Here is a 12,497-nt window from a genome sequence, read left to right as displayed (position 1 = left end):
AGTGTAAATATATGCCGTACAAGATGATAGCATAATTTGTTTATAAGATTCCACTTTTTCTTCTTAGCACGATGGCCTTCTGCTTTGGGAAGAAAAAGGCTGTCCCGCTAAGAAACTGGTTGTCGGCATTCCGTTATACGGACGTACGTTCACCCTCAGTCAAAGTAACAACAATTACGAGCCAGGCACTTACATTAACAAAGAGGCTGGAGGTGGTAAACCTGGAAAATACACACAAGCTAAGGGATTCCTTTCTTATTACGAAGTACGATCAATCAAATATTACGTTTCTTCTAACTTTACGCTTCGAAACTAATCGAAAATATCTATCCGAAGATCTGTACCAATTTACAAGCTCCAGGCAGTAACTGGACTCAAAAATTTGACGATATTGGCAAAGTTCCGTACATGTATCAAGGTATGCATATACGTAAGTAAATAATTTTGATAATCCTTATCGTCAAACTAATAATCACAGGTACACAATGGGTTGGTTATGAAAACGTGGAGAGCGTGAAATACAAGATCGATTTCATCAAGGAATCTCGATACGCTGGTGCCATGGTTTGGGCCATCGACATGGACGACTTTCAAGGACTTTGCGGTGACCGCAACCCTCTGATGAATGTCATTAGTCAAGGTTTAGAAGGATATATCGTGCCAGATAAAGATTTTCATACCACCCCTACGGTAAAGAATTTTATTTTATTCTATTGAAATTGTAGACAAGATCGTCTAATTTAACAGATTAATATAATAATATATCTTTGCAAATGATTAAAACAATATCGGAATATGAAATTGTCTTTTAAAAATAGTACATCGTAGCTTGCTGGTTATAGTTATTGTTTGCTTCTTAGCCTGACTGGGCAAAGCCACCAAGTACCACGTCGTCGGATAATATTCAAACTACTCAAAGTACCCAAATTACTCAATCTGCACGACCGCCTACAACTCACAAACCTACAGAAAGACCTACTCAGAAGCCAGAGGTAACTTCTTCCACTACGGAAGAAACAAATAAATCCGAATCCACGCAACAGCCGATAGACAATGACGAAGCTCATAAAATCAATTGTGAAACCGATAACAAATTCGTTCCATCTAAAGAATGTCACTCTGTAAGTAAATAAAAACTTGTATAAGAATTTATTGATCTTGTCGTCTAGTAAATTATAAACAATTTTATCGTTTTGCTAATCTCTATACATGATTTACGTACATACGTACATATGTATATATTTCTTATTACAGTACTATGAGTGTGTTCACGGAATACCACTGAAGTTCACGTGTCCCAACAAGTTAATTTGGAACGGGAGGAATAATATTTGCGATTGGCCTCAAAATGCTGATCGAGAAGAGTGTAGAATTCAATAAAATCCTAACACTCCTTAAACTGGTCGAAAAAAAGGACTGACAAATTCCATCGTGATATTTCAATGTGGACCAAATAATCACCTCATCTTGCTAACGAATATGTGATACGCAACAAGTTGCGACTATTATCTTATTCGTTCATTTATCATAATCATATGTTGTAAGACTTGCCTAATGATGAAAATTCAATAAACATCATACCATTTATAACAGAACTTTTATAATCCAATACAGCATTTATTTACTTCATTATATATCTTTTTACTTTAAAACTATAAACTATAATTATCTTTAATCATATAATTTACGGTAATAAATAATTTGTTGTTTCAGAAACATAATTATAAATAGCTTAAGACGCCCTACATGTTCCTAATAACTTAAAAGTTAAAAGGTTTTCTAGAAATAAAAGTTAACAACTATTTGGGATACTCAACGCATTATTTATATACTTATAAAATAAAGAATTTTACAAATAATATCTTTTTTATTTATGTCTTCGATCTTTATCCTGTATAAAGATTATTTAATTTCAGCTTTATATATATATCGTTTAAACAAATTTCATATTGAAACAAGATATGCATAAGATTTTACAACGTATTAATGGATTAATATAATTTAATGATGGATTATTCAACCTACTGGATATTCATAATTAGCTCTATTAATTTTATTAAGTAGTGCAATTATATAAGCGACCACGTGTACAATGCCATATCTTTTACGTTACTCGCGTTATAATCCAGTAAGCGCGAGATTTAAATTAAAACATATAATATTTGTGTACTAGGTGAAAAAGATATAAAATCGTTCTATAAAAAAAAAATCAGATAGAGGATACATACTTATAGTTACTTAGTAAAAGGTGAAAGTGGATATATCATTGAGAAACATTAAGTGGTTAACGTCCCCCTCCAATGAATTCTTTGATAGATTCTCATTGTGAAGGTCGAAAGTTGCCTGTATAAAGCAATCTCCGTGTGTGTATATACGCGTACTTAGACAACTCTTAGATTAATTGCTTCGTATCAAATATGGCGCAAATGATGATACCTAGAATTGCACTTTTATCTATTAAGAATAGTAATCGGCTAATACCTCGAATATTTGTGCCGCTAAAATATCAACGATTATGTTTCCATACAAGTTGGGTTCTCGATGGTATGCAATTTATTCAGAAATACTTTATTAACGCTCTTATTCGTGATGAAATTGAGGTTAACCTGCGGTCATATATCTCGAATAATATTTATTTCAAATAACACTAATTACTACCATACAAATCATAATATTGAGGATATTAAACGAAATCATTTCTCCTATTTTTTATTAACTTCAACGTGTAATCATGTATTCGTTATATTATTTAGATTGATTATGCAATCAACTATCATAGTAATTTAAAAGCCATGTTGGTTTTTATGCTGTTCAGAATATAATTTTCTACAGTATCGCAATTTTTAATTAATTTTTAGTCACAGGAAGGGAAGTCTTAATGCCTTCCCTGTCACCTACTATGGAAAGTGGTACTATTGTCAAATGGCTCAAAAAGGAAGGTGACAAAATTGAACCAGGGGATGCGCTCGCTGATATTCAAACTGATAAGGCAGTCGTTACTATGGAAGTTGACGATGAGAGTGTTCTTGCAAAAATAATTGTAGGTTTCATGTACCCAAGTTTCGGTTTAATTAATTCTATATATTTATATTTCACTTAGAAATTCTTTATAAGAATGAACTTAATATAATATTTTATTAGGTGCAAGAAGGAACCAAAGATATCAAAGTAGGAACATTAATAGCACTTACAGTTGATGTAGACGAAGATTGGAAATCCGTGGAAATGCCAGATAGTATTTCAACTGCACCTGCAGCTCCATCACCAACACCTTCTGCGCCAGCAGCAGCAACAGCAGCACCTACTGCAAGCACATCAGCTCCACCACCTCCTGGCCAGTACGTATTCATCAAAGTGATTAATAATGCATATCATAAAAATTTTTTTAATTATTATTTCTAGAACAAATGTCAGTATGCCAGCACTATCGCCAACTATGACTACAGGTACAATTGTAAAGTGGCTTAAAAAGGAAGGAGATGAGATAGAACCAGGAGATGCACTGGCAGAGATTCAAACAGACAAAGCTGTTATGACTTTTGAAATCGAGGATGAAGGCGTATTTGCAAAAATCCTTGTACATAATTTTTATTATAGATTCAGTCGTGTTTTATTTAAAATTGGAAATATCTTTCTAAAGATTCGCCTATTAGGTTCCTGAAGGAAGTCAAGTGGCAGTAGGACAATTAATTGCCATTATGGTAGAAAAGGGAATGGATTGGAAAAATGTTGTTATCCCGACAACTACAAAACCATCTGCAGCTACTGCACCATCTGCAGAAGCTGCTCCAGCTTCAGCGACTGCAGATAAAACACCTGTACCAAGTGGACAGTAAGTATAAAAATGTTCCTATGATCAATGGTGCAAAAATACTTGCGCACAATAGTGCTGTCTATTATTATATTCCTTTTTTAGAGTTTATGGTTTAGCCGTAAAGCGATTGTTGGAGGAATATGGATTAAGTGCACAATCGGTCAAAGGTACTGGACGAACTAATCGATTACTAAAAAGTGATGTTTTAGCGTATATTCAAGCAAATAATTTAAAAAAAGTTGCACCAAAAACAGGTATGCAAAAGCTAACAACGAAAATATTAAAGTACGATATGCATTAATATGTATGTTTTACATATTCAAATAGCAGCTGCACCTAAACTTGAAAAAGGCAGAAAAGAACCAGGCGATGTACCTTCAAAAGCACATGTACCTAGTGGCCGTCCTTCCACGTATGAAGATATCCCAGTTTCTAATATACGTGGTGTTATTGCTAAGAGACTCGGAGAATCAAAAGTAATTATAAGTTGTTTTATAGATTCACGTAACAAAATTTCGTATTTATATTTCATAAGTAACATAATAATACAGTCTTAACAATTTTGTAGAGTAATATTCCACATTCTTATGCGTTCGTCGATATTAAGATTGATAAACTAAATGAAATACGTAGCGAACTAAAGGCTGACGGTATTAAAGTCTCGATAAACGATTTCGTTACGAAAGCAACCGCACACGCACTAATCGAATGCCCATTTATTAATACGTTGTATCAAAACGATCAAGTTAGTATACGATTTGACACAATGGTTGAAATTTATTACGTAAATAATTATCAAAGAACAAGGTATTTCATCTTTTAACAGATAATTCGTATGCCAAGGGTGGATATTTCTGTCGCTGTTGCTACAGAAACAGGTCTTATTACACCAATTATTTTTGATACTTCAGCTAAAAGTGTAGCAGATATTTCGCAAAATATTAAAGAACTAGCCGAGAAAGCTAGAAACGGTCGATTAAAACCCGAAGAATTCCAAGGAGGAACATTCACGTAAATAAATGAATTTATATAAAATATAAAACTGCAAATTTTATATTTCCAATATTTTTTTAGAATATCCAATTTGGGAATGTTTGGTATTAAACAATTCAGTGCAATCATAAATCCTCCTCAAACAGCAATACTTGCAGTTGGAAGTGGTCGTGAGGAACTAGGTAAAAGTATTAAAGAAATTTATATTTTTATTATTTTAGAATATGTATCGTATGTATTTTATATTCGAATGCAGGAAAAATGCAGGAAATATAACGTATCATTTTACAGATGTCACGCTACAAAAAATAACAAAAATGTCAACAACTTTATCGTATGATAGGCGTGCAATTGATGAAGACCAAGCAGCCGACTTTTTGGCTGTTTTAAAAGCTATGTTAGAAGATCCAAGTTTTCTCGTCGCTGGAAAATTACGAGCGCTAAGATACGCACAAAACTGACCTTTAATTAAACATTAATTCTGAAGAATTTATTGAAAAAATGGGTGTATCGAAGAGTTTAGGTTTCGATGTAAATTTTAGTTTTATCTACAACATAAATTAGAAATATTGGTTTAAAAATAGATCTGAAATATTTATAATTTAATTTGGGAAGTTGTAAACACAGAGAATTATATCTAAAATCATTTACAGTAGATTCAAGTAATAGATCAGTGTCATCAATATTAAATGTCATTATATCAAATGAATTCATATATGATAATTTTGTTTATTATATGAATTCATTTTTCTACTGCTGTATTCTACATTTCTTTCAAATTTTATAATTAATGAAAACCCGTGTTAAAAAATCTGCAATGTATCTACAAAAGATATGTTATCCCTTTTATGGCAAAACCATGAATTATTAAATTTTCACTTTTTTATTAAAGAAATGGGTTGAGTATCTTCTTATTCTCAGTCATATAAATTTAAAAAATGATTGTTATAACAAACACAGTATAATAACGTATGATTATACTCGTATTAACTTTATTCATTATCCTCGGCAGTATCAAGTAATAATTTTACATTCAATTGTAAATTTCTATAATCTATCGAATCGTACATTCATGATGATGGCATAAGATGGATAATATATGATTAATATAAAAAATTATAGGATGGTGTAAAAAATTAGAAAAAGATAAAAAATTGATATATAGATAGAAAATGAGAGATCCTTCCATCTCAAAACTAGTAAATAATATAAATTCTTATGAATTTATTTAAATTAATTACAAATATAATATCTCGGATACACGTAATTTACTTCTGCATAAGTAAATAGATAACTTCTATATGTATATTTATTCTAATAAAATAAGGGCCACACTGCTGTTACTTCTTTCATATAAAATATTAAATATACATATTTATTCTGAGTAATAAAAATTACATTATTTTATGTATATTAATATGCAAAAATTTATATAAATATAATGTAAATATATTTATGCGTATAATGAATTTTATTTCAATATTAAGAATATTATGTATAATTGAGAACTTCAGTGTGGTCTAAGGAATTCTTGGGGACAGTAGTATGTACAAAATTATAACTATGTCTTGTAAATAAACCATTTATTGTTAAAACGATGTGATGTTTCCTTATATGTATATTTAAAATTAATACATAGATATGGAATATTCAAAAACAATTAAAAATTTTGCAAATATTTTGTGCAATCATCAGTTATCTTATTATTCTTTTTATGCTGCATTATCACTGATAAAAGTATTTGTAAGGCAATTGGCATAGAACCATATGTATTGATTTGATAAGGCACAAATGTTAGAACTGTGTCTAGATTAATTAATTTTACATTAATGCTTTTGTAACAAATTTTTTAATTTATCATGTTAATATAAACATGGTTAAGCATAAAATTTATTTTACATTTGATTTGATTGATCATTTTACATACTAAATAATTGACTTAGTGAACGTACATGTTGAATTCTTACATATGATTTTATATCAGTGTTTATTATTAAGCTGAAGTCATATTAAATTATATTTAAATTGAACATGCAATACTTAATTACACAAAAGGTAAAGAATAATATGACAATATTAAATATAGAAATACAATACAACAGGACTCAGTTTTTGTTATCACAGTAGTGATATTACTGCTCAGATCTTAAACTAAGTAATTATGGACGATATTTGATTGTAGTATAGTTACAAATATTTTTCATGAAAGATATTCTGAAAATATTATATACACAATTCATAGTATTCATATGATAGAACAGCACTTTCTAAAATTTGGCATCTGCTTTGAACAGCATTAGAATTTTAAACTATAAGTAGAAAATTTTTTTAAACGTTGCACATTATTAAATTTGGTGAAACCTTATAAAACTAGTTGAAACTTGTAAAAGTTTTAAAAAATACATTTTAAAATGTGTGTACGTCACATTATTTAAAATACTTGGTTATTAATACACGTGCTTGCAACACTGAATCACAAGGTATAACTTTTCATTACTGCGATACAAATTTTTTTCAAAAATGTGGACTATAAAATTTTTAATACAAAGGCAGTCTTTCTTGTGTAATTAGATAATGATTAATCAATTATAAAAAATAATATTTGCTACAATACCCACTTTGTATGTGAATTGTTTGATTAAAAATGTATGGCATAACTTGATTTATTAAATTTTAAACAATGGAGGAATGCAATCCAGAAAATATAAACGGTAAATATAATAAACGAAATGTATGATGTACATTTGAAACATCAATTGCTAAAATTATTAAATTAAGATTATAAATTAAATTTGTACTATAACTAAATAATTATTATCTATAGTATTTTGACAACTGTCAAGTATAAAATAAATTGTTATACCCTTGACAGATACTGTGTCCACATACCTAGCGATTTCAGTCCTTGAACAAACTAAGTACAATATTTTATATAATAAAAGTATTACACAAATCATATTTTACTATATAAAAAATGTAAACAATTGTAAAATGGATTCTTAAGCTGATACAAAACATGAAATATATTTTTAGCACAATGACGTTGACTTGTATTCTTTCTGCACCTACTGTGTTTTAAAATTAATGGCAGATTGCACCTTTTTTTTTATAAGAAAAAAGAAAATATAAAAAAGACATTGAGCTTCTACAATAGGTATTGCACATGAAATGATCATTAATAATTTACATTAATGATAACTTTTTCAATGACTGAAGCAATAAAAATTAACCTATCACATATATTGTGTTATAAAAGTTACTACAATAAATGAATAACTACTTTATAAAATTAAATTTTAAATCTTCTAGTAATTTTTTCATACCTATAACTTATACTATTTCTATTACAAATTTGGTAACATTGATATAAATATGGTAGGTGGTCATATATAAAATACATAAAATCACTGCACTACATGTATCTAAATTATGTGCAGTATATAGGATGCTTTTGCATTGTATAGATAATATAAATGCAATGCTACACATATATTCAAGAAACTAAATACATGTATTTGAAAATAAAAATGAATGTTTGATTTCTACTTAAAAAAGAAAAGTTATTTAGTGGAACACTTTATGAAGAATTCTTTGCGCTGTTCTTATTAAGGGTATCAGACTTGTTAATTCTGCGCAATTTTCTAAAAATGGATGAGACAATAATTCATCAGCAGTTGCCCTTTCATCGACTTCAACTGCCAAACATCTCTCTAAGAAGTTTTGAAATGTCGGACTTAGAGTATCCCATCTGGGAATAGAAGGTTTACCAATGGCAGCAATTAAGTATAAAGCTCTTAAAGGTGTTTCTTTCATATAAGGTGGTTCACCTTCTATCATTTCAATAGCCATAATACCTAAAGACCAAATATCTACTTTTTTACCATATTGTTTTCTGGTCACTACTTCTGGTGCCATCCAGTATGGAGTACCAACCATAGTTTGACGTTTTTCGTCACCATCGATATTAGCACAAAAACCAAAATCTGTAACTTTCACAGCACCGTTCATACCAAGAAGTACATTATCTGATTTGATATCTCTATGAATAATTCCTCTTGTATGTAAAAAACTAATTGCGTTTAGAACTTCTCTACAAACTGCTGCAATTTGTGCTTCTTTCATTATAGTTTCAGTAACAACATCTGTAAGTGGCCCACCTTCTAATAATTCCATAATAACCCAGAGATGTTCATTTAAAAGGTATGCATCCAAGAAATTAACCAGATTTGGATGTTGAAATTCTTTGAGAACTTTAATTTCAGTCAATATAAGCTCTTTTTTAGGCTGCTTTGATAAATCTATGTCTTTTATAGCAACTTTTTGATCAGTTTGTACATCGCTAGCTATGAATACAGTACCTGAAGCACCAGCTCCCACTTCTTTAGTTTTTTCAAAGCGAAGATTTGGATCTCCATCGTGGCAGATAGCTCGAAGTTCTTCAAAAATCTCTTCATCATTAAGCTTTACTGTTGAACATTCTGTCTTCCTTCGCAAAATGGGACTCTCTTCTGCTTTATTTTGTTCACTTTCATTCTCAGGCAACTGATCATCTTCAATTTGATATGTATTTAAATCTTCAAGAATCTCAGTAAGAGTTTTCTCAATTCTATCAGGATATGTTCGTGGTGTGGGTTTTGGAATCTTATTCACTTTTGGTGGAAGTTCGGGTAACCTTTGCACTTGACTATCCGTAGAACTCGCAGAGCTCGATCCATCAGAATCTTCAGAGTGACGTTTCTTCGATAAAATTTTATCAATTTCTTGAGACTCTTCCTCGATCAAATCTTCCGTAACAAAAGGTTTAAATACTTTTTCCTCTGGCTTTCGTTTCATAGAATAATTATAATATTTAATAGCTTGTAAAGCTGCAGCAGGGTTCTCATCCTGTTCTGATTTTGATATTTGCGTATTCAACAGACGAATCCAAGATTCGGGAAGACCTTCCAATTGTCCAGTCTCGGCATTTTTACTCACATGAAATTTATGAGAAACGTTAGTAGGTAAACCAATCTCAGCGACTGTATCAACCGGACCAGTTTTCTTCCTTGAAAATAACTTTGTTATATTAAGACTCATTTTAGCGCGCAGTTTCGCGCACTTAACGCGTTCCCTTCTACGACGTATTGCGACCTTTTTGAAAAAGATAAAAGAAGAAGAAACGGTCACTTTTAAATAGCAATTCTCATCATAATATGACTCGTCTATCTATCGACAAGGCATCAAATACGATTAAAGGCGTGTTTAGTGTGACGTACATACGTCATTCAACGAGTGGCGGTACAATTCGAAGAAGAGACACTTTAAACAATTTAAACAATTTAAAATTGACAATCTTAGTTTGCTGCGGCTATTTGAGATATTAAATGTCAAATAATTATAGTATACACCTGTACATATAATAATTCTGTATAAATTCAAGCAAATGACTCTTTTTATTCGCATCCCTCGTTGCACCTCTATACAGATCTGTGAATATAGAATTACTAGACGATGCATCACTTTAAGAAATGCAATATACATTCAGGAGGGAAATTTAAATTAAATGAACAAACGTTTATAGGTGTATAGGTATGTGTATATACATACATATACAAAATGTTTGTAAAGTGAAACAAGAATATTTAAATACGTTTGAAATTTCAACTTTAATCTGTTACTAAAATTAATTAACTCAATGATAAAATCTTACTCTGTACAGAGTGTCCCATGCAGCCGGAACAAGTTGTAGTGTTAAAATGGTAGAAAATAGAAAAAAAATTTCGTTAGATAAAATTAAATGGTTTCGAGTGATGCATTATTTAGTGCACTTGTCTTCTTCGAAAGTGGCGGCATTTATAAATTTCAAGGTCACCTTTATTTTCTTTAACGGAACTATACATGTTTTATAATTCATTCGATGCATTGTTTAATTCTCTACAAAAAAGTATCAAAACATTATTAAATAAGTGCATTTTAAACGAAATACAAATTTCATTGGTTAATTTAAGGAATACATCTTTAATTTGTTGGTATAAAGTAGATGACTATCTTGTTTTCAAGTTCAATAATTTACAAATTATCAAAGAAATATTAGCATTGCAAATATGTTGGTTTGACCTGCCGTCTATTGAAGTATATAATTATTTAAATATATATATAAGATAAATAGTTACACAAGTTGTCCTATGTAAATGTTCCGCTTACTTGTATTACTATTTATCATATATATATATTTATTTATTTATTTAAATAGTTATATACTTCAATAGACAGCAGGTCAAATAAACATGTTTGCAATGCTAATATTTCTTTGATAATTTGTAAATTATTGAACTTGAAAACAAGATAGTCATCTACTTTACACCAATAAATTAAAGATGTATTCCTTAAATTAACCAATGAAATTTGAATTTCGTTTAAAATGCACTTATTTAATAATATTTTAATAATTAAAATTATTATCCAAATGAAAAATTGTTGATCAAGAGCACAATGCTCTTGTAAAGTGTCCCTCAATGAAACACATGTACATATTTCGATCTCATGCTTTCAACGAAACTTAAAGAGAATCCACAAGAATCAACAAAATCTGCTAACCTTTTGAAGCAATTCTTATTCACGATAAAGAAACGAAACAGACAAGATCAATGAACGTTTAACGTAAATATGAATCTGATTGTAAGATTATTGTTACTATCGCTATTATTAATTTTTTTCCGTAAACTTGATCCATTGTTCAATCTAATCTCGTTAATAATGGCTTCCTTACAAATACATCAACGACGACTTAATTAGAAAACGCGTCGTAATCAAAGTACGTGTAATCGTCGAACAGCTACTGTGGTGATGGTGAATTCTCAGTATGGAGAAGCTGGATTTCTCAGTATGACAGATTCATTAAACATTCTATGCAATTGTTATAACTTATTAAAGGATTGACCATATGCCAAGTCATCGGATAAATCGAGCAGAATCTAATCTCATGAACTACTAACCATGAAATGTAACTTGTACTTCATAATTGTTGGGGTTGACTGATAGAAGAACGAGTGGATGAATTTGTAATAGAAAAATATATTGAAATAAATAAAGGTATAAGTTTATGCTGATCCAGATCCTTACTCTCTTAGTGTTACAATACAATGGAAAAATAGGGAGCACGTTCATATATTTATAGCAAAAGGACATTATCAAAAAAGTTAACCTCATAGCTTTAGCTAAAGGCTACAAGGAACATTTTCTTTTTCTTTCTTTTTATTTAGAAAAATTTTACAATCAATTCTCATTGAGAATTATAAGTAAATTATTATGGCGCGGTACTATGTCGTGTTTAATAAATGTTCATCGTGTGTTTGATTCTATTTGAATCTAACGTTTAAATCTAAGGGGTAATGTCTTTTTAGTCTGCGGATCTAATCCGTCGTGTCAAGTAATTGAGTAAGTAGTGGATTTTGGTGGTTGTTAACTCTTATGTCATATCTATTACCGAATTTGGATATTTCTTCTTTGACTGTGGGTATCTTGAGGTCGCGATGTATTGTTTCGTTGGTAACATACCAAGGTACATCTATTAAAGATCTTAGAGTTTTCGATTGGAATCGTTGAAGAATTTCTATGTTGGAATTACTCGCTGTTCCCCATAGTTGGATTCCATAGGTCCAAAGGGATTTTAACATGGCCTTATATAGCATTGTTTTACTCTGCGCGCTTA

The 12,497-nt window shown here is 30.3% G+C and overlaps 3 protein-coding genes across 11 annotated transcripts in view; 2 read left to right on the top strand and 1 right to left on the bottom strand.

Moving 5' to 3' along the window:
• LOC117211891 overlaps positions 1-1,716 on the top strand; it is a 193,575-nt gene extending 191,859 nt beyond the window's left edge. For all 9 annotated transcript variants that reach the window (XM_033456188.1, XM_033456185.1, XM_033456183.1 and 6 more), the window contains 5 exons: positions 68-265; positions 337-418; positions 479-690; positions 861-1,121; positions 1,255-1,716. In XM_033456188.1, the coding sequence (XP_033312079.1) occupies positions 68-265; positions 337-418; positions 479-690; positions 861-1,121; positions 1,255-1,380 (879 nt within the window). In that variant the 3' untranslated portion in view covers positions 1,381-1,716. The remainder of the gene's footprint in view (positions 1-67; positions 266-336; positions 419-478; positions 691-860; positions 1,122-1,254) is intronic.
• A 627-nt stretch (positions 1,717-2,343) lies between these two features.
• On the top strand, positions 2,344-5,296 carry LOC117211860 (dihydrolipoyllysine-residue acetyltransferase component of pyruvate dehydrogenase complex, mitochondrial-like). Its single transcript, XM_033456122.1, has 11 exons — positions 2,344-2,544; positions 2,859-3,040; positions 3,142-3,338; positions 3,403-3,577; positions 3,654-3,832; positions 3,917-4,068; positions 4,142-4,290; positions 4,383-4,559; positions 4,641-4,825; positions 4,889-4,989; positions 5,099-5,296. The coding sequence occupies exons 1-11, from the start codon at positions 2,418-2,420 to the stop codon at positions 5,266-5,268; spliced, it is 1,794 nt and encodes a 597-aa protein (XP_033312013.1). The 5' UTR covers positions 2,344-2,417; the 3' UTR covers positions 5,269-5,296.
• Positions 5,297-5,849: 553 nt separating this feature from the next.
• Positions 5,850-10,073, bottom strand: LOC117211861 (serine/threonine-protein kinase PAK 1). The gene has a single exon (XM_033456123.1). It carries the CDS (start codon positions 9,881-9,883, stop codon positions 8,372-8,374), a length of 1,512 nt encoding a protein of 503 aa, XP_033312014.1. The 5' UTR covers positions 9,884-10,073; the 3' UTR covers positions 5,850-8,371.
• Between the last annotated feature and the right edge of the window lie 2,424 nt (positions 10,074-12,497).

The sequence above is a fragment of the Bombus bifarius genome, unplaced genomic scaffold, assembly GCF_011952205.1.
Source record: "Bombus bifarius isolate JDL3187 unplaced genomic scaffold, Bbif_JDL3187 scf7180000008263, whole genome shotgun sequence".
Taxonomy (NCBI): domain Eukaryota; kingdom Metazoa; phylum Arthropoda; class Insecta; order Hymenoptera; family Apidae; genus Bombus; species Bombus bifarius.
The sequence above is the reverse complement of the archived record's forward strand: the minus strand, read 5'-3'. Positions and strand labels throughout refer to the sequence as shown.

What these genes read in the sequence shown, in the direction of transcription:
- LOC117211861 (XM_033456123.1), bottom strand. Translation starts at nt 9,883, where the DNA reads ATGAGTCTTAATATAACAAAGTTATTTTCAAGGAAGAAAACTGGTCCG.
- LOC117211860 (XM_033456122.1), top strand. Translation starts at nt 2,418, where the DNA reads ATGGCGCAAATGATGATACCTAGAATTGCACTTTTATCTATTAAGAAT. An exon ending in CGTTGTATCAAAACGATCAA is followed by an intron (nt 4,560 to 4,640) that starts GTTAGTATACGA and finishes ATCTTTTAACAG; the next exon opens with ATAATTCGTATGCCAAGGGT. An exon ending in AAGTGGTCGTGAGGAACTAG is followed by an intron (nt 4,990 to 5,098) that starts GTAAAAGTATTA and finishes ATCATTTTACAG; the next exon opens with ATGTCACGCTACAAAAAATA.